The sequence below is a fragment of the Mobula hypostoma genome, chromosome 9, assembly GCF_963921235.1.
Source record: "Mobula hypostoma chromosome 9, sMobHyp1.1, whole genome shotgun sequence".
Taxonomy (NCBI): domain Eukaryota; kingdom Metazoa; phylum Chordata; class Chondrichthyes; order Myliobatiformes; family Myliobatidae; genus Mobula; species Mobula hypostoma.
The window spans coordinates 15,758,121-15,782,232 of record NC_086105.1 but is presented as its reverse complement, the minus strand read 5'-3'; the positions used below and the strand labels follow the sequence as shown (position 1 = coordinate 15,782,232).

The 24,112-nt window shown below is 39.2% G+C and overlaps 1 protein-coding gene and 1 long non-coding RNA gene across 4 annotated transcripts in view; one reads left to right on the top strand and one right to left on the bottom strand.

Moving 5' to 3' along the window:
* Positions 1-22,611, top strand: part of LOC134351526 (uncharacterized) — a 29,870-nt gene extending 7,259 nt beyond the window's left edge. The window contains exons 2-3 of the long non-coding RNA XR_010019166.1: positions 22,187-22,304; positions 22,419-22,611. This is a non-coding gene — a long non-coding RNA (uncharacterized LOC134351526). The remainder of the gene's footprint in view (positions 1-22,186; positions 22,305-22,418) is intronic.
* The window catches only part of helb (helicase (DNA) B), a 57,271-nt gene that overhangs the window by 29,417 nt on the left and 3,742 nt on the right, over positions 1-24,112 (bottom strand). For all 3 annotated transcript variants that reach the window (XM_063057785.1, XM_063057786.1, XM_063057784.1), the window contains 8 exons: positions 21,974-22,339; positions 17,576-17,742; positions 16,192-17,004; positions 6,090-6,270; positions 4,831-4,972; positions 3,925-4,064; positions 3,222-3,306; positions 2,013-2,072 (listed from right to left, as the gene is read on the bottom strand). In XM_063057785.1, coding sequence (XP_062913855.1) covers positions 2,013-2,072; positions 3,222-3,306; positions 3,925-4,064; positions 4,831-4,972; positions 6,090-6,270; positions 16,192-17,004; positions 17,576-17,742; positions 21,974-22,339 — 1,954 coding nt within the window. The remainder of the gene's footprint in view (positions 1-2,012; positions 2,073-3,221; positions 3,307-3,924; positions 4,065-4,830; positions 4,973-6,089; positions 6,271-16,191; positions 17,005-17,575; positions 17,743-21,973; positions 22,340-24,112) is intronic.

Genomic DNA, 24,112 nt, shown 5'->3' with positions numbered 1-24,112 from the left:
TCCTCTACCAATTCATTCTATATAGCATATATTCCATTAAGCCCTCCCAACCATTGAGTAACATCTACACGAAACACTGCTGTAGAAAAGCAGCATCCATTATTAGAGATCCTCACCACCCAGGTCATGTTCTCTTCTCACTGCTACCATCAGGTAGAAGGTAGGTACGAAAGCCTCAGAATTCACATCACCAGCTTCAGGAACAGTTACTACTCCTCAAATATCAGGCTCTTGAACAAAAGGGGATAACTACATTCACTTGTCCATTATTGAGATGTTTCCTACAACCAATGATCTCATTTTAAGGACTCTTTATCTCATTAGCTTGCAATCTCATTGTTTATTACTATTTATTAAAATTTGCATTTGCACAGTTTGTTGTCTTCTGCAGTCTGGTTGACCTTTCATTGATCCTGTTATAGCTACTATTCTATAGGTTTGCTCAGAATGCCCACAGTAACTGAATCTCAGGGTTATATATGGTGACATATATATATATTTGATAATAAAGTTTACTTTAACTTTTATGTGTGTGGAAAAACCTGGTCCTTAGATCCCTTTTGATCTTTCCCTATTCACCTTAAACCTATACCCTCAAATTTAAGGTTCCTCTATCTTGGGGAAAAACGTGGCTACCAGCTGTCTATGAGAAGCACACTATAGAGAGTGTGGTTAGCTAGAGTCTGGTATCCCATGGTAATGGTGTCTAAAAACCAGCGAGCATAGGTTAAAGTGAGAGGAGGAAACGTAAAGAGATCAAGGGACTTTTTTTTTTAAAAAACCAAATACAGTTTGTATCTGGACTAGTAATCCCTGAGGAGGTGACGGAAGGAGAAAAAGTTATTTAGGTGCCACATCGTACAACATGGGCGATCATGATCTTTACATGACATGATTGGTCTTGGCAAATTTTTCTGCAGAAGTGGCTTGCCACTGCCACCTTCAGGTGACTCCAGCCTTTATCAATACTCTTCAGAGATGGCCTGCCTGGCATCAGTGGTTGCATAACCAGGAAATGTGATATGTACCCTCATACAACCATCCACCACTTGCTTCCATGGCTTCATATGACCCCGATCAGTGGGGGGCTAAGCAGGTGCTACACCTTACCCAAGGGTGACCTGCAGGCTAATGGAGTGAAGGAGTGCCTTGCATCTCCTTTTGTAGAGATGCATCTCCACCCTGCCACTCTGTAACGTTGCTTAAAGAGGTATCTGGAGAGGTATTTGAATAACCAGCATGTAGAGCAGGGATTACCAACCTTTTTTTATGCAGTGGAGCCTTACCATTAACCAAAGGGTCCATGGACCTCAAGTTGGGAACCTGTGGTGTAGAGTAATATGGAAGTAGTGCACTCAAAGTGGGATTAACATGGGAAGACATGATGGTCAGCCCAGACATGATGGGCTGAAGGCTGTGCAACTCCATGGCTCATTTAACAGGGTCTAGAGCCAGAAAGTCACCCATTGTGGATAATGAGGCAACTTTTTTTCCTCTGAGAGGGTAATGAGTCTCTGGCACTCTCTTCCTACAGAAGCAATATTCTTTGAATATTTTCCAAGTCAAATGAGGCAGTTTATTTTCTAAAGCAAGAGGGTGAATAATTTGCACAGGTAGATGGAAATGCAATGTTGAGCTCACAGGTAAATCGGTCATGAACGTATTACATCATGGAACAGTCTCAGGACATAAGTGTCCTATTTTTGCTCCTAATAAACATAGGTTTGCATGTTCTGAATAAGAACATCCAGTTTGAGTATTACTGTTAGCCTGTTAATGTTGCTATATACTTAGGCAAATAATAAGTCAGTAATATCAGTACATCCATAGCTGTCACGCTCTTTTGCAAACTGTGTTTTACTCATCTATTATTAAAAGGCTGCAACTTTAATATTCAGCAACATTTGGACAAAAACACCAACATACTAAAAGCCTTCTGAAAGTTGATCAGGTGAGATATATAATGATGAAAATAGAAACCAAGCCAGTTACAACCCTAGCATTGCACTTACTTGGTCAAATGGCCTGAATAATGTTTGCAGCAGAGCTCATTGATCACTGCACAATCGTCCCTGCATAAAAAGTCAGAAGTTATAATGAAGATAATGCATCATTTATTGGAATATTGTGCATACATAACAAACAAGTTTGAAAATAACACACATTGAGGAGGTTTCACTTCGCTGCTGCCTACGATTACACATAAAGGCAATGAAACCAGTGAGAGCCAGGTAATGCATTTCCCAAAATGATAAAATAGAGGTTGTCATAGATCATTCGCTTGAGAATTGATGCTAAAGCCACTAATTTTTCCTTTTAATAGAGATTTGGTTGTAAGTCATGGATTGCACAGAAGAGTTATTTGGTTAAAATTGTTCTTCCTATTACAAAGAAATACAGTTAAAGTACTTTTTTGACCCTCTTTCACACACTGTAATTTAACACTAAAATACATTCAGTTACCACTTTGTTAGATACACCTGCTTGTTAATGCAAATATCTTAATCAGTCAATAACATGGCAGCAAGTCAATGCATAAAAGCACGCAGACATTGCTAAGAGTTGTTTTTCAGACCAAACATAAGAATGGGGAAGAAATGTGATCTAAGTGACTTTAACCATGAGATGATTGTTGGTGCCAGACAGGGTGGTTTGTGTACCCCTGAAACTGTTCTCCTGGGAATTTTCATGCACAACAGTCTCTATAGTGTACAGAGAATGGTGCAAGAAATAAAAAACATCCAATGAGTAACATTTCTGTGGGTAAAAATGCCTTGTTAATGAGAGGAGGTCAGAGAAGAATGCCCAGACTGGTTCAAGCAGACAGGATGGTGACAGTAATTCAAACAAACCGCGCGTTACAACAATGGTGTGCAGAAGAATCTCTGAATGCATAACACATCGAACCTTGAAGTGGATGGGCTACAGCAGCAGGAGAACTTGAACATACACTCTGTGGTCACTTTATTGGGTACCTAATAAAGTGGCCACAGAGTGTATACTGATAGTGCATTTTAGAATAAATCTTAATGAGGTTGAAAATTTTAAATCTTGGACTACACGCTATTTTTGTTCTACTTGGTATGCATACAGGCTTCACTTTTCTGAAAATCAGTACTGATGACAGCAAGCCTCATCTAACTTCTCTTTGTGTTTGTAGTGGCACATTTAGGGGGAGAAACAGTGAACTTCAATCCCAACTTTTCAAAAAATATATTTACCGTCTAAATGCAATGAACTGTGAGGTCACAGGATCATCAAGTCCTGGAGCGCTTTTTAACAAAATGGTGATAGCCTCTCGAAGAGCTGCCAATAAAAGAAATAGAATAAGCTGTTATCACTCACCACGACATCATAACCAGATTAATGTATTGAAAAGTTGCCATGTATTTTAAATTTATTACTTCTGTAAGAGGAGGAAAACTTATTTATGCTTTTTATTTAGATCAATAGCATCCTCTTTATGATCCTGAAAACATGTCCTTAAACTGCCCCTCAACCATCAGGCTCTCAAACAAAAGGGGACAAATAACTACATTCATCTATTGAGATGCTCCCACAACTAATGACTCACTTTAAGGAGACTTTATCTTGTTATTTCATATTTTTGTTATTTATTGCTATTTATTTATAGTTGCATTTGCAGTTTGTTGTCTTTTACGCTCTACTTCTCTACTTGATTTTTCATTGATCCTGTTGTAGTTACTGTTCTATGGATTTGCTGAGTGTGCCCACAGGGAACAGAATCTCAGGGTTGTATGTGGTAACATACATGTACTCTGATAATAAAAATTACTTTGAACTTTGGAATTTAACATCAAGATGTAACAAAACCATTACAAATACAATATTAACAAGTATTTCAATCAAAATATTATTTTCCAAAACAAGTAATAAATGAAATTGCATAAAGTTCATGCTCACCAACAGGGCTAGATCCAAGGGAAACCAGAATGAATTTTTTATCAGGTGTTGGAATTGAGATTTCTATCCCATTTGTTACATGCATCACTGCATCGTACTCCAACAGTGTATAAACAGACTTGCATCCCATCTCAGCGATTCTAGAAATAAGAATGGATATAACAATACCAGATTCTGCAAGGAAATTCAGACATCAAGACAACATTTTTGCATGCTATTTTAAAATTACCTTTCTCACACTCTCCCCATCTCCCAATGCTTTTCTCATCTCCTTAGTTAATGATTCAAAAGTAGCAGCTGGAATTCGGATTTCACCCCAACTTGCTCAGTTCATTGAACAAAGGGACAGGCATCGATACAGTTACACAGGAAAAATGATTTAAAAGCATCTTGTCATTGCAGTAGCAGGACACTCATTTTGAAATACCTAAGTTGCACTACACAGTTTAAATTTATCTAGCATATGGCATCCTTTTGCATAAAGGTGGTAATACTCAAGTAAACTAAAAGGTGACCAACAATGCAAAAGAAAATAAAACAGCTGTCAAAGCAGCACCAAAAGTAAAGCAAAAGAACAAGTAAGAATATCTAGCAACACACATAAAAAAAATGCTGGTGAACCCAGCAGGCCAGGCAGCATCTATAGGAAGAGGAACAGTCGACCCTGTCTCGGCCCGAAACATCGACTGTACCTCTTCCTATAGATGCTGCCTGGCCTGCTGCGTTCACCAGCATTTTTTATGTGTGTTGCTTGAATTTCCAGCATCTGCAGATTTCCTCGTGTCTGTGTTTTTAAAGTAAGAATATCTGATCATTTTATATACTCTTTAAAAAAAACAGGTGAACCATCTGAAGTTTATCTGCACAAATGGAAGCAGATACATGCGAATAAGAAATAAAACATACTTAGCAGCATTATCTATAATGAGTTGACTCTCTGCACGATGATTAGTTGACAGCTCGATGGCCCATCTAACCTGGTGCAAGCTGGAGTATACATCCTTCAACATGTTGCCAGGTTCTATACTAGGCAACTGCCTAATATCACCTAGGGAGAAACAAAAGTTATAAATGTCAAGTAATTATTTTACAAGTTGACCAAGGAAGCAACTGTATTATGAAGAACCATATCAAAATTTACCCCTTACAAGCTCACTTCAAATTTCAACCAGAACTAATGTATCATTGAATACATTGTGTTTTCTACCTTTTATGTGAAAGTATTATAGGGTAGGTTCAAAGGTGTGAAATGGCCACTTTTGAGGTTGATTTCAAGCAGCTGAAGACATTTTCTACATACCCGTATCCTGATGCTCCAACACAGCAGAACAAATAAATATGTCTCAGCTTTCCATCCATGATTTATAAGAAACTAAATTCCTGTTAAATACATTATGATTAAACTCTCATACTTTACATACCTAAACTCATTTTAACTTAACGGGCTACACCTCTTACCCACTCCTACTGAAATTTAGAATTCTGTTTAATTCTCTTCAATCTCTGCATACATTACATCAAAAAAACAAATTACTTCCTTCACATCTTTAAGTCATGTCCCTGTGCATCTGATTGGGCCCCAAATATTAGCGACTTCTATGTAGGTATCAGTTCTAAATGACTACCTAATTAACTATTAGCAGACACCAACAGGCAGCAAGTGAAAAAGTAATTACATTTTAGAAAGAAATTTATGAAGAATCACTCTTCCAGTATCTTCAAATTCCTATGTTTAACAATGCTTTTCAATTCTGTACTAAATTCAAAGCATGCATTCTGTTCTACCAGTATCAAGTGATGAATTAAATGGAACACTATAACCATGGGAGCACTGGGATAACTTGCATGTTATATTATAAACTATGTTATACAACAAAAAGTCCCTCTCTCAACCGACAAGACAGTCTTGATTAGTGCAAACGAACTAACAGTCTCAGAAACAAGAGTATCCTAAATGACACCCAAAAGATATAAAACCACAGTAGTGTTATTTATTGTTGGAAGCCTACACGCAACTCTTTAGATGGTGACCTCTTCCTTTGATTTTTACAACTTGTTTGAAAAGTTCACAGGCAACCTCAGTTTCAAATTTTTGAATTCCTAGTTTATATAATCTGTGATGCAAAAAGTGAGCATTATATTCCTAAGTGAAAACAGATACTTACCAAGGATTATAAGCTTTTTGAGATTGGCATTGCTCATAAGCAAGTTTAAAACAGTACTTAGAATCTTCACTGATACCAAACTTCCCTCATCAACAATCAGAACCTGAACTTCAGAAAACTTCCAATCAAACACAGCTTGTTTTTCCTTGGAGCGTTGGATAGAGTTGAAATTCCATATTACCTGTATTTTTTTAAAAGAAAAATAATTATCTTTAACTGGAAGGTTTCATATCTTGCATTTGTATTTCTCACTCTAATTATAGTGAAGTAGCTGCAAAACCAAGAAAAGCTATTAGCTTGCATCAAGGTTTTATAAGTTATTTAACTGCAGAGAATTGCAGACACAGCTCAGCACATCATAGAAACCAGCCGCTTTATGTAGTCTCTGTCTCTTGCTGCTTCGGTAAAGCAGCCAGCATATTCCAATCCCCCACCCACCTCGGACATTCCCTCTTCTCCCCCCAGCACACCCCAGAGAGCCATAAAGTCACAGAGCACTACAGCATAGAAATGGGCCCTTTCCCCCAACTAGTCCGTGTCAAACTATGAATCTGCCTAGTCCTATCAATCTGCTCCCAGACCATAACCCTCCATACCTTCCAAATTTCTCTTAAAATGTTGAAACTGAAACACATTCACCACTTCCACTAGCAGCTCATTCCACACTCTCAACACCCTCTGAATGAAGAACTTCCTGCTCAAATTCCAATTAAACATTTCAGCTTTCACCCTTAACCCATGACCTCTTGTTCTAGTCTCACCCAATGCCAGTGGAACATGCCTGCTTGTGTGTACCCAATCTATATCCCTCATAATTATTAATACCTTTGTCAAATCTCCCTTCATTTACGTACGCTCTAGGGAATAAATTCCTAACCTACGCAATCTTTCCCTATAACTCAGGTCCTCAAGTCCTGGCAACGTCCTTGTAAATTTTCTCCGCACTCTTTCAATCTTATTGATATCTTTTCTGTAGGTAGATGACTAGAACTGCACACAATACTCCAAATTAGGCCTCACCAATATCTTAAACAACTTCAACAAAACATCCGGACTCCTGTACTCAGTACTTTGATTTAGGAAGGCCAATGTGCCAAATGCTTTCTTTACAACCCTATCTACCTGTGACACCACTTTCAAGGAATTATGGATCTGTATTCCCAGATACAGATCCATAATTCTATTACCACTGTCTGGCTTCTGTGAAGCCAATGTCTAATCCAATTTAATACTTCATCTTGAATGCCAAGTGACTGAACCTTATTGACCAACCTCCCAGGCAGGACCTTGCCGAATCTCTTGCTAAGGTCCGTGTTGACAACATCAACTGTCTTGCCTTCATCAACTATCCTGGAAACTTCCTCAAAAAACTATAGAAGATATGACATGAACTACCATGCAAAAAACACGTTGACTATCCCTTATCAGTGTCCATCTATTCAAATATACTTATATATCTGGTCCCTTGGAGTGCCTTCCAATAATTTATGTACTACTGATGTCAGGCTCATCACCCTATAATTTGCTGGTTTATTGTTAGAGCCTTTCTTGAACAACAACAGCTATCTTCCAATTCTCCAGCACCACACCCATATCTAAGGACATTTTAACCATCTCTGCTAGGTCCCTGGCAATTTCTGCACTTGCCTCCCACAGGGTCCAAGGAAACACCTTGTGAAGCCCTGTGGATGTATCCATTCTAATTTGCCTCAAGACAGCAAACACCTCCTCTGTGATCTGTATAGGGTCCATGAACTCGAGGCTGCTTTGCCTCACAAATACAGACTGTGTCCATCTCTGGAGTAAATACAGATGCAAAATATCCGTTTAAGATCTCACCCATCTCTTTTGGCTCCGTGCATAGAGGACCTCTCTGATCATCAGAGGACCAATTTTGTCCCTTGCTGTCCTTTTGCTCTTAATATATCTATAGAAGCTCTTGAGATTCTCCTTCAGTCTGTCTGCTAGAGCAACTTTATGCCTTCTTTTAGCCCTCCTGATTTCCTTAAGTGTTCTCTTGCATTTCTTACACTCAAGTACCTCATTTGCCCGTTCCTGCCTATACCTGCTATGCATATCCTTCTTTTTTTAAACCAGGGCCTCAATATCTCTCAAAAACCAAGGTTCCCTAAACTTGCTATCCTTGCCTTTCATTCTGACAGAAACATACAAACTCTGTACTGTCAAAAATTTTATTTCCTGATGAAGGGTCTCAGCCCAAAACATTGACTGTTTACTCTTTTCCATAGATGCTGTCTGGCTTGCTGAGCTCCTCCGGCATTTTGTGCGTGTCGCCTTGATTTCCAGCATCTGCAGGTTTCCTCGTGTTTGTGATTCTATCACAACTTACTACGTTTCTTGCAACAGTCTGATATCTCTACAAATTTGCTTCTCTAAATCCTGTGGACTGTTGGGTGGTCTTTAACATAATCCTACTAATGTGGACATCCCTTTCTTATTCCTCTGTTCCACCCATATAGCCTCAGTAGACAAACTCTCCAGTCTGTCCTGTCTGAGCATTACGATCAAAATCAGAATCTGAATTAGAATCAGGTTTATTATCACCGGCATGTGACGTGAAATTTGTTAACTTCACATCAGCAGTTCAATACAATACATAATATAGAAGGAAAATATAAATAAAGTATATGTATATTGCATAGATTAAAAATCGTGCAAAAACAGAAATAACATATATTAAAAAAGTGAGGTAGTGCTCATTGGTTCAATGTCCATTTAGGAATTGGATGGCAGAGGGGAAGAAGCTGTTCCTGAATCGCTGAGTGTGTGCCTTCAGGCTTCTGTATCCCCTACCTGATGGTAACAGTGAGAAAAGGACATGCCCTGGGTGCTGGAGGGTACCTTTCTAAGACTCTACTCCCTGAAGTTGTCCCGGGTACTTTGTAGACTAGTACCCAAGATGGAACAGACTACATTTACGACCATCTGCAGCTTCTTTCAGTCCTGTGCAGTAGCACCCCTCCCCAATACCAGACAGTGACACAGCCTGTCAGAATGCTCTCCATTGTACATCTATAGAAGTTTTTGAGTGTTTTTGTTGACATACCAAATCTCTGTGAACTTCTAACGAAGTAGTCACTGTTTTGCCTTCTTTATAGCTGCATCGATATGTTGGGAGCAGGTTAAATCCTCAGAGATCTTGACACCCAGGAACTTGAAACTGCTCACTCTCTCCATTTCTGATCTCTCTATGAGGATTGGTATGTGTTCCTTTGTCTTACCCTTCCTGAAGTCCACAATCAGCTCTTTCGTCTTGCTGACGTTGAATGACAGGTTGTCGCTGCAGTACCACTCCACTAGTTGGTATATCTCATTCCTGTACGCCCTTCCATCTCCATCTGAGATTCTACCAACAATGGTTGTATCATCAGCAAATTTATAGATGGTATCTGAGCTATGCCTAGCCACACAGTCATGGGTATAGAAAGAGTAGAGCTGTGGGCTAAGCACACACCCCTGAGGTGCACCAGTGTTGATCGTCAGCGTGGAGAAGATATTATCTCCAATATGCACAGATTGAGGTCTTCCAGTTAGCCAGCTGAGGATCCAATTGCAGAGGGAGGTACAGAAGCCCAGGTTCTGTAACTTATCAAACAGGATTGTGGGAATGATGGTGTTAAATGCTGAGCTATAGTTGATGAACAGCATCCTGACATTGGTGTTTGTGTTGTCCAGGTGGTCTCAGGCCACGTGAAGAACTATTGAGATTGTGTCTGCCGTTGATCTATTGTGGTGATAGGCAAATTTCAGTGGGTCCAGGTCCTTGCTGAGGCAGGAGTTTCAGTCTAGTCATGACCAACCTCTCAAAGCATTTCATCACTGTCAATGTGAGTGCTACCAGGCAATAGTCATTTAGGCAGCTCACATTATTCTTCTTAGGCACTGGTATAATTGTTGTCTTTTTGAAGCAAGTGGAACTTCCACCTGTAGCAGTGAGAGGTTGAAAATTTCCTTGAATACTCCCGCCAGTTGGCTGGTACAAGTTTTCTGAGCCTTACCAGGACCTTCTGCCTTGCGAGGGTTCACCCTCTCTAAAGAAGCCTAACATCGGCCTCTAAGACAGAGATCACAGGGTCACTGGGTGCAGCAGGGATCTTCACAGCTGCAGTTATATTCTCCCTTTCAAAGTGGGTGTAGAAGGCGTTGAGTTCACCTGATAGTGGAGCATCACTGCCATTCATGCTGTTTTTGGGTTTCACTTTGTAGGAAGTAATGTTTAGCAAACCCTGCCAGAGCTGTCGTACATCTGATGTCACCTCCAACCCTGTTCGAAATTGTTTCTTTGCCCTTGAAATAGCCCTCCATAAGCCATACCTGGTTTTCTCGTACAAACTTGGGTTGCCAGACCTGAATGCCACAGATCTAGCCTTCAGCAGATGACATAGTCATTTTCTCTGACTAGTAATACCACCCCTCCAGCTCTATCACACCTAAAGCAACAGAATCCTGCAGCATTGAGCTGCCAGTCCTGTCTTTCCTGCAACCAAGTTTCACTAATGACTATAATATCATAATTCAATGTGCTGATCCATACCCTAAGCTCATCCACCTTTCTTACAATACTCCTTACATTGAAATATACACAGTTCAGAACATTAATCCCACCATGCCCAATCTTTCGATTCCTGATTTTGTACATAGGAAGTCTGATCACCTGCCTGTGCTTCTAGTCCAGTGTACTGGCAGAGACTAAAGACCACAGCACCAGCAGTTTAAACCAAATAGATATGGTCAAGGGAAGTGGAGGAGCACCTACAGGACTGCGTTGAATCAATCGACTGGACAATATTCAGGGATTCACCTTTGAATCTGAATGAATATGCCACAGATGTCACCAACTTCAAGACCTGTGTGGATGAGAGTGTGGCTTTGAGAACGTACCAGATATACCCAAACCAAAAGCAATGGATTAATACATAAATTCATAGTCTGCTGAGGGCTAGATCTATGGCATTCAAGTCCAGTGATTCAGAACTATACAAAAAGTCCAGGTTTGACCGACAGAAGACTGTCGTAACAGCGATAAAGCAATTCTGAGTGAAGTTAGAGTACATGTCACCTCTGGCAGGATTTGTAGGTCATTACTTCCTACAATCTGAAAGCTGCACAGCTAGATACACATCCTGCAGGTGTAGTCATCAGGGACAATGGAGGTCTCCTTGCCTTCCCACATCCTGCAAGAGGAGCAATCCACTATCCTGCCTGGCATCCCCACAGCTTTAACTGTGCAATAAGGAATAAAGAATTAAATGATAAAATCTACCTATAGATTCCACTTCTCCTCACTGAAACCTCTCTGAGCCAAAGCCTAAACTCCCCACTCGAACACTGATCCATTTAAACAATGGCCGCTCCATTTAAACTGAATCTCTTTTTATTGGACCCTGCCAGGTGCCTCAGTATGCACAGTGCAATGTCTCCTTGGGAACTGTGGCACGTAGAGTGGAAGATACAAAAGCCTGAAAGTGCATATCACCGTCCTCAAGGGCAGCTACTATCCCACTGTTATAAACTATTGAATGCTTCCCTAGTGCAGCAAGATGGACGTGACCTCTCAATCTCCCTCATTAGGATCTTGCACCTATTGTCTGACTGCGGTGCAATATCTCTGTACCTCAACACTTCACTCAACACTCAGTATTTATCTTTTTACCTTGTACTACCTCAATGCACTGTTGCAATGAATTGATTGGTAGGAACAGTATTCAAGACAAGTTTTTCACTATTCCTCAGTACATGTGACAATGATAAACTAATTGACCAATTTTTGTATCCTTAAAACCATGATGAAACATCCAGGTGGGTGTTTGGAATTTTCCCCTCCTTTCCATCATATTTCTAAATATATATATATATACACATATCATCTGCATATAGAGGTCCCAGCAGCACACAAGCTTTACACTACAAATGAAGGAAATAAAGCTTGCTGTGGATATTTACTTCTGATGAATTCTGTAACTTCAGCAAAATGTGTTAAATTTTAACTAATTAAATATTAAGAAAACGAGCAGGTTTTATAACAGTGATATTTATAGCAATATTCACCACACAGCCCTGTTATAAATCTAAATAACTTCTTGACAGTTAAACCAGCCCATGAGGGATGGTAATTGGGGGAATTTTCTCAAATTCCCCTTTTAATTAGAAAAGAACTTCTCTTATAACGTTACTGGGTCTTTGACTATCTAGGATTTACTTTAAATGAATAGGTAACATTCAGGACTAAGCCACCATACAACATTGTCTGAGTCTGAGTAATTCCTCGTCAGCCAATAAATAACTAATCAATGTACAAGGAGTAGACTGCATCAAGCTTAAGCTAACTATTTAAGTGCTCATAAAATTGAAGATTCCATCAAGTTCAAACTATCTAAAATATCTTTAGATTTATCAGATCAACTATTAAGCACACTTCATTTAATGACATATTCTATTACCTGTTCAATACAGCTCTGGCCAAATATTAATAAAATAACCAAGTTACAAAAAAAGACAAAGATTAGGGCATGACAACATAATTGATTACCAGTTCATTCTCAGTTTTACAAGAGAAATGCAGAATAGCCCATATCAGATCTCAAAACAGCACTCAATTACTGATGGAATAAAAGAGTTCAAATGATCACGAGAAACTTAAAGAGGGAGGTATAAGAAATAGATAACAATTCCAACTAAGGTTCCTTCACCGTTCTGTTTGTCTCAACACTTTCCCACCTTCTTAAACAGAGGAATGAGGAATATTTTTACAAAAGAAGTTAAAAGGTAGGTTAAGATTCAGAACCAATGTTAATTGCTTGCCAATACAAAATCAATCCAATTATGAAGTTAAGTAAAAGTGCAGGAACTACCAGCAGCATCTTTACAGAGATAAAGTAGATCATTAGTACAACATTATGAAGAATGTCCAGATCAGCTGCATCACAATTACAAGGTATCTGATCACAAGTCCCTATGAAGGATTGTGAGCACTGCTGAGAGGATCATCAGGGTCTCTCTTCCACCCAACAGAGATATTTATCCAGAGTGTTGCTTACACAGAGCCCTTAGCATTGATAATGATCCATCCTATCTGTCCAACAATCTCTCTGACCCCCTACCAAGAGGCAGAAGGGCAAAAACTGTTAGGATGGGAAACAGCTCCTTCCCCAGGCCATAAAACTACAGAACTCCCTGCCATCACCCAGGTATCATCATGTATGAAGTGCCAATAACATTACACTGTTTACTTTTTAACTTGTCTCATAAATGCACCTTATTATTTGTTAACTTACTTGTGGTAATATTACTTTATATGTTGATATGTGAGTTAAATATATTGCGTTGTGCACCTTGGTCAGGAGGAATATTGTTTTATTTGGCAGTATACATGCGTACAGGTGAATGACAAGAAACTGAATTTGAACTTATGGCAGGGCAAAAGGAAAACAAAAAAGGATTAAGACATGACCAAGCTTTCTCATAGTTTGCTATGGAGGCAAGATTGGAGACCTGGAAAAATCAGAAATGGCAAAATTAGATCAAAATATTAATTGATTTAAAGTATGATGTACGTGGCCAAATGGTTAAGGCGTTCGACTAGCGACCTGAAGGTCGTGAGTTCGAGCCCCAGCCAAGGTAGCGTGTAGTGTCCTTGAGCAAGGCACTTAATCACACAGTGCTCTGCGATGACAGCAGTGCCAAGCTGTATGGGTCCTAATGCCCTTCCCTCGGACAACATCGGTGTCGTGGAGAGGGGAGACTTGCAGCATGGGCAACTGCCGGTTTTCCATACAACCTTGACCAGGCCTGCGCCCTGGAGAGTGAAGACTTTCCAGGCGCAGATCCATGGTCTCGCAAGACTAACGGATGCCTTTACTATTTTAAAATTTATATTCCAAGTCTAATTACTGAAGGTGCTTATGATAAACAAACTATACCATGAAATGAAAATAGAGAAAGATTAATTTGTACAGATTTCTGGGCAGACATGTCCTGCAGATTTTCCTCTGATGGCTTGTCAATTAAATTAAAACTGAACCTGAATGTCACATTTACATTTTCAACCAATTTCCTGACATTTTCTCCATGACAGGCACTCCTTTGTCTGCCACACAAAATATGTTGTATCTGGTCCTCGGGTTGAAGTTTCTATGTACAAAATAATAAACATAAAAATAAATCTATAATAATATTTTAACAACATTTTAAGATAACAAAACGATTTTCACACTTTTGGCTTGCTTCTTCCAGGTTTCCATCAACCTGTCTAAGTGGCATTATGCCTTTCAGCGACATTCACGATATTACAATAATGTAAATTGCTATTAACAAACCTTTGGAAGGAATGCTAGGCAGATAACGCTGACTGTATCCATACACCACTATTTATCATGTGTTTCAAACACTTACGGATCTGGCAGTATACAGTGGATTCCCGTTAATTGAGCCATTGGTTTATCAGGGCAGCCACTTATTTGGGACAACTCTTAAAGAATGAAAGCAATTGAGAAAATAGCTGTGATTCTCTTCATTTATTTGGTACACTATGCCACTTAATTGGAGCAGGAGACGGTTGCCGAACATGCTCTACCTAGCGTCAGTTGTGTGCACTTTGTGTGGCCATTATTTTAAGCACAGTGTAATGTCTAAACAGTTTTTAAAATACTGCCACTTGCATGATTGTGTTCAGAAAGCAGTGATTTTTATCTCTGATAGTTGTCAAGCAAAAAGCAGCAAGACAATTCAAAAATGTTTTGCTCACTTCAGTTCCAAGCATTTAGCCTTGGAGATGCCAGAAACAGCCAGGAGTGAAAATGAAACAACTTCACTACTTCAACAAGTTATAAACCACAAAAAATTTGAAGGTATTGGCAATCATCTTGAATGTTACAATGAAAATGAAGATTTGCAGGATGAGATCATTAAAAGCACTCTTTGAAGGTTGTCCACTATCTGCACTAGGTGCCTGCGCTGATTTTGTTCATTTATGTTAATCAAAAGAACACATCAGCGTTCTTTGAATGAATTCCTCTGTCAATAATTATTGAAACTAATACACAATTTGATAGTACTGTAGTAGTATTGTTAGTGTTCTAATTTATTCCGTATTTTATTTAAATACATAATTTGTTAGTTGAACAGTAGTTTATCATTTTTGTATCTTTTTAACTATTTCCATGAAACTTCAGCGAATTGGGGCAGCTGCTTCAAAATGAACTTGTACTGATGTGTGTCTCAATTAACTGGAATCCACTGTACTGGGAAGCAACATCATCTGCTGCAAAGACAAATACACCAAATATGCATCATCATCATTTGACTCTCCCTTCTTCCAGGTGGTTACAATCTGGATCTCCTGTTGAGGAAAACCTGTTGTTGTGTCAAGTCATCTTCTGCATTTTCATCTTTCCAACCATCTAAAAGGCGTCCTGTTCCACCATTTGACTACTTTTCAGTCACTTGACTTTGTCAGCCATTTTTATTACTTAAATTGCATTTGTCAAAGGTGACATAGATTAAACGTTAATATAGATAATGCCGTCTTGACTGTAATTATATGCAAGACTTTTCCAGGCAAATTTCTTGATACCCATCAGTCACTTCAAGCAGCCATTATAGGTTTCCTAACACACAATTTCCTAGCTTTTTAGTCGCAACACAACCATAATTGATTGATCCTACAAAATCAGGAAGAGAAACTAAAGTTAGTGTCAAATAATATCACTGTCCAATCAACAATATACAACAAAATATTTTAAGGTATTTTAAGGTAAGACACTAGTATAAGGCGGCAATAGTAAACCACTTCTGTAGAAAAATTTGCCAGGAACAATCATGGTCGTGGAAACACCATAATGGCCCATGTCATATGGTACAGCACAAAATAAACAAATGAATATTTTTTTAAAAATGTAAACATCAATATTACATCAAATTTTGCAGAAAGCCTACAATAATAAACATTTTATAATATCCACACTAAGTTTAACCTCAAACTTGGTGATTGGTGGTGTGCTCCTTTTAAAGGTCAACTATTTGCATCATACTAAGCATAAACAAATGTTGAAGTAGGGACAACAAAATTCTCAGCAGCAATTACCTGGTGTAAAGTATAAGCAGGAAATCCGGTTTTTTTATTCAAAAGAGATGCTGCCCTTCCAGTTGGGGCAGTGAACAGCACAGTTGCTTTGCTGACATTCTGTTTTTCAACCTGGTCAGCGTTTGGAATTTTACTTGTTGGAATATCCCAGTATTCAGGAGCAGATTGATCCTGCTCAAGATCTTCACATGCTTGCAAAAGTTCTTCTTTCTCTGCAATGTGCATATTTTTAACTGCTGCCTTGAAAATAAGACTGACAAGTGTGGTTTTCCCAGATCCACCTTTACCACTTACAACTGTAACAGGATTTTCACACATCATGTTAGCAGCTCGAATCTGATCCGGATCCAAATTAACTCTTTCACTGTCCTCTGTACTCTCAAACTCTTTCCCCTTAGAGAAGCATTCCATCTGGGGTGGGGTGAATGCACTTCTTAGAACTTCTTCCACATTGAGAGAGATATGCCATGGTGGTTTATCCACAAGATCCTTTATACACATAGCAATTTCTTTCTCATAGTTGTACAAATGCTCAAGGTATACTCGCTTCTTTTCAATTACAATAATCTTTGATTCCTTCAAAAAATTTAACGAATCCCATTCACTTTCAATGCTAATCTCAGTTGGGCGTAATCCAGTCAACTCATCAATTCTTACATAAGTGTGTCCATTACTCCAACAGGTTTCTTTGAGTTTATCATAAATTATGAGAGCATGTTTCTGTATCTCTGGAATTGTCTGAAGAAGATCAGCTTCTTCAAAGGCTGACAACCTCGCCTCACAACCAATAAGGTTAAACTCCTTAGAGAGAATCTAGGAAGAAGTAATATTTTTCATAAAGTATTTCTTGAGCCAATCATTAATAATGAAAGCAAATGTATCTGAGTTGCAACAACCATTCATTAGAAAGTAAATAAGGTGCACCAATTTTCAGTTTTGGCAAAACCAATTGATCATCCTTGGTAGTTTTTATTTAAGACATTCTCTCATTCTTGTTTATCTTTCCACAATTCTTGTCACATTTTTATCCACCTCCCCCCCACCCCCAACTTTGGTTCTCTCACAGCAAGGTTAATATATTTTGCTGATTTTCAAATTTTTATCACCATATTCTGCAAATCCACTTGCAAATAATTAGTGAGACAGTTATCTCATCACCGCCGAGACCCCTGCCCACTCAAATCTTTATTTTTCATCTCCAAGTGATTAAAAGATCAAGCAATTAGCAGAAAATAATTTTCAAATGTGATTTTGCAGCTCAATTATCTTCAAGCCAAATAATAAGAAGTTAATCTCAGAAGAGCAATTAACTCACTCCTGATGAAAATCGAGAGTATAAAAATTAAGAATAAATAGTGTATTGTGATGTCTGGGAAAAACTTACAGAACGGAATCCCAACTTCCACACTTCTGTACGAATCATCTGCTCCAGATTCTCAAGGGCATTATTGCTCATGTCCAAAATATGCAAAAAGGACCGTGGCAGAAGCTGTGGCAGATACTTCATCAGGCTTTGGAACTTCAAACCTTTCAGCACATTCTGACCTTCAACTAAATTATCAGTTATTACCTTGAAGCTCAAGCTTTATTTTACACACACATAAATATACAGAGACAGATTAATACTAACAATCTCATTAGGTTCAGTGCCTGACATTATAAAACTTTACTATACTTCAATCACTTGCATTGCCTGTTTTAAAATTACTTATAAATACGCAACTACAAATTATCTTCAACAAAATCAATAATCCGAATCATATGAAATCTTCAAAATTCCATATAATGTTATCTTTGTCTTTAAATGGTCAATTATCTGAGATGGAGAGAATGATCATTCCTACCTGCCACAGTGTTTAAAAGAATGAGACAATCTAACAGAAATATTTAATGTTTTAAATGGGTAGATATTGGGTGGATGTAGATTCTACCTAAAGAAAGTAGAAACAGAATTCAGTCACCGAATAAGCTATAAGATTATAAAAGAGTAATGAGGAAAAACCTCTTGCTTCATTGTGGACACCTGGAAATGTCTCAGGAGACAATTATTCAGTAAATTCAAGGCAGAATTTTTGAATATGAAAGGGAATCAAAGATTATGGCACAGGGTGACAAGGAGTTGGGTTAGATTTGTACTGAATAATAATAGGCTCAAAAGGCCCAAAGACCTTAAATTATGCCATGTTGATGATGATGAAGTAGTAAGCCAACACTGATTACAAGGGGATCGTAATCAGTTAGGCTAGTGGACCGAGGAGCGGCAAATGGATTTCAATATTGATTTAAGTGACTTAAACTTAAATCTATAGTTATAAGATTTAAGGGCACCAGGTGTAAAATCAATCAGACAAATCAATAAGGGTTTAATTCTTGCCTCTGACTACAAGTTCTCCCCCGGACATGTGAGTTTCCTCCAGGTCCTCTGGTTTCCTCCTACATTTCAAAGACGTATGCGTTAGGGTTAGTAAGCTGTGGGCATGCTATGTTGGTACCAGAAGCATCGCGACACTTGCAGGCTGCCCCTAACATGCCCTCAGATGTTTTTGTTGTTGACACAAAACGATGCATTTCACTGAGACACACATAAAAGTTGCTGGTGAACGCAACAGGCCAGGCAGCATCTCTAGGAAGAGGTACAGTCGACGTTTCGGGCCAAGGCCCTTCATCAGGACTAACTGAAAGAAGAGCTAGAAAGAGATTTGAAAGTGGGAGGGGGAGGGATGGAGCCAAGAGCTGGACAGGTGATTGGCAAAAGGGATATGAGAGGATCATGGGACAGGAGGCCCAGGGAGAATGAAAAGGGAGAAGGGAGGAAAAACCCAGAGGATGGGCAAGGGGTATAGTGAGGGGGACAGAGGGAGAAAAAGGAGAGGGAGAAAAAGAATGTGTGTATATGAATAAATAACGGATGGGGTACGAGGGGGAGGTAGGGCATTAGCGGAAGTTTGAGAAGTCAATATTCATGCCATCAGGTTGGAGGCTACCCAGACGGAATAAAAGGTGTTGTTCCTCCAACCCGAGTGTGGCTTCATCTTTACAGTAGAGGAGGCCGTGTTTAGACATATCAGAATAGGAATGGGACATGGAATTAAAATGTGTGGCCACTGGGAGATCCTGCTTTCTCTGGTGGACAGAGCGTAGGTGTTCAGCAAAACGATCTCCCAGTCTGCGTCAGGTCTCGCCAATATATAGAAGGCCACATCGGGAGCACCAGACGCAGTATATCACCCCAGCCGACTCACAGGTGAAGTGTCGCCTCACCTGGAAGGACTGTCTGGGGCCCTGAATGGTAGTGAGGGAGGAACTGTATGTTTTGATGTACATGTGATAAATAAGGCTAATCTTTAATCATGAGGTAATGCATTTTGTACGGTCAATCTGGCACAGGATTAAAACTAGGAATGGTACGACACCAGGGAGGGTAGTGACACAAGCACTTGGGAGTACAAGTTCATTGTTGGTTGACAGCGACGTCACAGGTAGAGAACGTGGTGGAAGAAAGCGCACTAGCCTATCAGTCAGGACATTGAGTTTAGTTGTTTGGACATTATGTTACAAATTTTGTCCCCCCTGTTAAATGAAAGTTAAAATGGAAAGAGTGCAAAAAAGATTTACAAGGATGCTTCCAGGACTAGAGGACACAAGATATAGGGAGAGTTTGGCCAGACTAGATCTTTATTCCTTGGAACATGAGAAACCTTGTAGAAATATTTAAAATTACAAGGGGCATAGATAAGGTGGATGGTAGCATTCTTTTTGACAGAGTAGGGAGACAAAAACTAGTAGGCATTGACTTAGGGTGAGAGGGAAAGATTTAAAGAGGACCTCTTGGGGCAACTTCTTTACACAGAAGGTGGTGACTATATGGAATGAATTGCTGCAGGAACAATAGTATCATTTAAAAAGCAGTTGGATATGTACACGGAGGAGAAGTGCTCAAAAGGCAAAGCTGAACATATGGAATTGGGCTAGCTGGATGGACATTGTGTAAAGCACCCAGGTGAAGTGCCCGCACCCATTCCCAAATACACTGACTCTAGGCCCTGCTGCTGCTCTATGATTTTCTATGTTTCATGGCCTCAAGTTGCTTAGTGAAAGGAGCAAGTTATTTAGTGCATCATGTTTGTTCCACAAATTCTTTAAACTTTTATATGCAATATATTTCTGAACACTGCACACATTTTAAAAATTTTTTTATTTTATTTAAATACAACGCGGAACAGGCTGTTCTGGCCCTTCGAGCCACACTGCCCAGCAAACCCCAATTTAACCCTAGCCTAATCACAGGACAATTTACAATGACCAATAAGTCTACCAGTTGGTACATCTTTGGACTGTGGGAGGAAACTCATGCGGTCACAGGGAGAACATACAAACTCTTTACAGACAACAGCAGGGAATATGCAATACTTCAATTAGAAAGACTTCACCTTGAGGACCAAACTTGTAAGCTAAAAGCATACACAAGCAATACCCTTTTGGCAACTGATAACTGCTTTTATAGGAGTAACCAGGTTATCAAAATAAAACTTTAATTGCTGTCAGTGATTTATTGGACCAAGATTTATATTTTTAAAGATTATATTAATTGGTGACAAATTTCAGGTTGTTCAGTTAATCTGAAATTTGTTGCATCTTCTAAATAGTCATTTGGCCTTTATAACCTTCACAAGTTCTTTCAATGGCACAACAAAAGCAGCAACTATATACAAATGCAGTGGATTTTGGTTAACTGGAAAACAACAGGGCAAATATATTTTGGCCAAATTCAGTGGCTGCCCCAATTAGCCTAAGTTTCAAGGAAACGATTTAAAAAAGACAAACCACAATTTAACAAAATAACAAATTATGTATTTCAATGAAATACAGAACTAATTAGAACCAATGTTTCCACAGTACTATAAAGCTCTGTATTAGTTCCTAACAGTTATCAACAATATATGTTGTCTTGTTCTTTTGATTGACTGTAAATAAACAAAATCAGTGCAGACACTGTGCAGATAATGGATTGACTTCATTGCCTTCTCGCAGGAGTAGTATCAAAATTCACTGCTTTTTAATTCGATGTCAGTCAGCCCAAATGATAACACCACACAAGCATATACTACTAACACCATTTAAAAACTGTTTGCTCTAAGCGCAGTGTAGTGTCTAACAGACACACAAGTGCACGTGACTGATGCTAGCAAGAAACTGTTGCGTCTCCAAATCTTCACTTTCAATATAACATACAAGATGATTGTCGATACCTTCAAATTCTTCCTAGTTCCCAACTTGCTGAAATAGTGAAATAGTTTCATTTTCACTCCTGGCCATTTCTCACTTCCCCAAGCCTGAATACTTGAAACCACAGTGAGGAAACAGTTCTGAATTATCTTACTGCTTATTTCTCACCCACTATCAATGACAAAAATCACTGCTTTTTGAACACAAACACATGCAACTGGTGCTATTTAAAAATCATTCACTCTATATATGGTGTAATATCTAACCGCTACACAAGTGCATGCAACTGCTGCTAGTTAGAAACTTCTTGGTAACAGTCTCCTGTCCCAATTAAGCAATATAGTGTCCCAAACAAAGGATGTTCTGGCTATTTTCTAATCAGCTTTTGCTCCTTAAGAGTTGTCCTAAATAAGTGGTTGCCTGATTAACTGATGACCCAATTAACCAAAATCCACCCAACATTTTTTTTTAACAGTTTTTCCAATCTCATACAGTTCAATGACACCAAACAACTCCAAAACTTTCCTAAAAGTGGCTTATAAGTACCCAGACTTACCTGACTTAAATATGCAGCGATTTATGCAACTTTGAAAACGACTTTTATTTTCATCCTTTTTCTTTTCCTTGTCTGCAATCTGTTGTAAAGTGTTCAATACTTCTGGAAATTGAAGACCATGGCAAGTCAAGTATTCAAAAAATATATTTACGTGATCTGAGTGGATGCCACATTTTGTTAAGAAAAGGCTGACAATATCACGTTCCTTTTCAGTCAGGATCCTCAGAGCATAAGAAGGATACCCCTGAAGATACCATTTTTTCTGATGACAGAAGATTTTTGCTGTCACTTTCCACCAAGGAGAAGTAAACTGGAACCGTCCTACCACTTTGTAAGTGTCACCAGAGCGAAGGTCTTTCAATTTAACTGGAAGAAAATTGATAAACAGTTGAATAGCTTTCCTCCCCTATTTGGCCTCATTCAACTACTTGTTTTCATGCTGTAGATACCCATTCTCTCACAGGAAATGAAAACTTTTAAAATTCTGATTACTGCGTGATAATCATCCCTAAAGAAGATGGCAGAGTTGGCATTGAACCGTCGGTTAAGATCGATACCTGTACCCGGCTGGAAGCCTGAGACGAGTTTATTCAATAATTCATCACATTGTACATTATTTAATTTGTATTTGTATTTAACCTCAGCCCAAATAAAGCTTCATTGCTAAAATGTTTTCTCTACCCAGTTTTCAAGTAGACAGCCAAAGACACTTTCTCAGGGTGGAAATGGCTAATACAAGGGCACATACTTTCAGTTGATTTGGAGAAAAGTATCAGGGGAATGGCAAAAGTACGTGTTTTTTTTTTACACACACAGACAACGGTGGGTGCATGGAATGCACTGCCAGGGGTGGTGGTACAGAGAGGCAGGTACATTAGGGACATTTAAGAGACATGGACGACAGAAATTTGGACGGCTCTATAGGAGGGAAGAGTTAGATTTATCTTACAGTAGACTAAAAGGTTAAAACTGCATCAGTCTCTGCATTTGTTTTGATTCATCAGTTGTGTGGAGGGAGAGCTTGTTGTATGGGCGACAGCTTGTCTCTCCATGTCATATTGCCTTGTCTTGTGAAACACGTAAACAGCTTTGGCGATCCATCCACGGTCAACCCCGACTAAGAGGTCCTCAAAGGGTAAATAGGTCTGCACAACATAGTGGACTGAAGGGCCTGCAAAGTCCTGTAATAGAATTATAGAAATCTTCAGCACATTACAGGCCCTTCGGCCCACAATGTTGTGCTGACCAATTAACCTACTCTAGAAATTGCCTAGAATTTTCCTACCGCATAGCTCTCTATTTTTCTAAGCTCCATGTACCTAAGAGTCTCTTAAAAGATCCTATTGTATCCACCTCTACCACCTTCACTGGCAGTGCATTTCACACACCCATCACTCTCTATATAACAAACTTACCTCTGACATCCCCCTTGTACCTGCTTCCAAGCACCTTAATACTATGCCCCCTCGTGTTAGCCATTCCAGCCCTGGAAAAAAGCCTCTGGCTATCCACACGATCAAAGCCTCTCATCATCTTATACACCTCTATCGGGTCACTTCTCATCCTCATACTTGTTGAATGCCTTGGTGTTTTCCTTAACCCTGCTCACCAAGGCCTTCTCATGGCCCCCTCTGTCTCTCCTAATTTCATTCTGGAGCTCCTTCCTGGCACCCTTGTAATTTTCTAGAGCTCCAACAATACCTAGCTTCTTGAACCTTTCATAAGCTTTTCTTTTCTTCTTCACCAGATTTTCTACATCCTTTGTACACCATGGTTCTTTTTCCCTACCTGCTGTCCCTGCCTCAATGAAACATACCTATGCAGAATGCCATGCAAATGTTCCCTGAACATTTACCACATTTTTGCTGTGCTTTTCCCTGAGAACATCTGCTCCCAATTTATGTTCCCAAATTCTTGTCTAATAGCATCATATTTCCTCCTACCCCAATTAAATGTTTTCCCAAATTTTCTGTTCCTATCCCTCTCCAGCACTATGGTAAAGATGATAGAATTGTGATCAGTACCTCCAAAATGCTTTCCCACCGAGAGATCTGACAGCTGACCAGGTTCATTTCCCAATACCAGATCAAATACAGTCTCTCCTCTAGTTGGCGTATCTACGTATTGTCAGGAAACCTT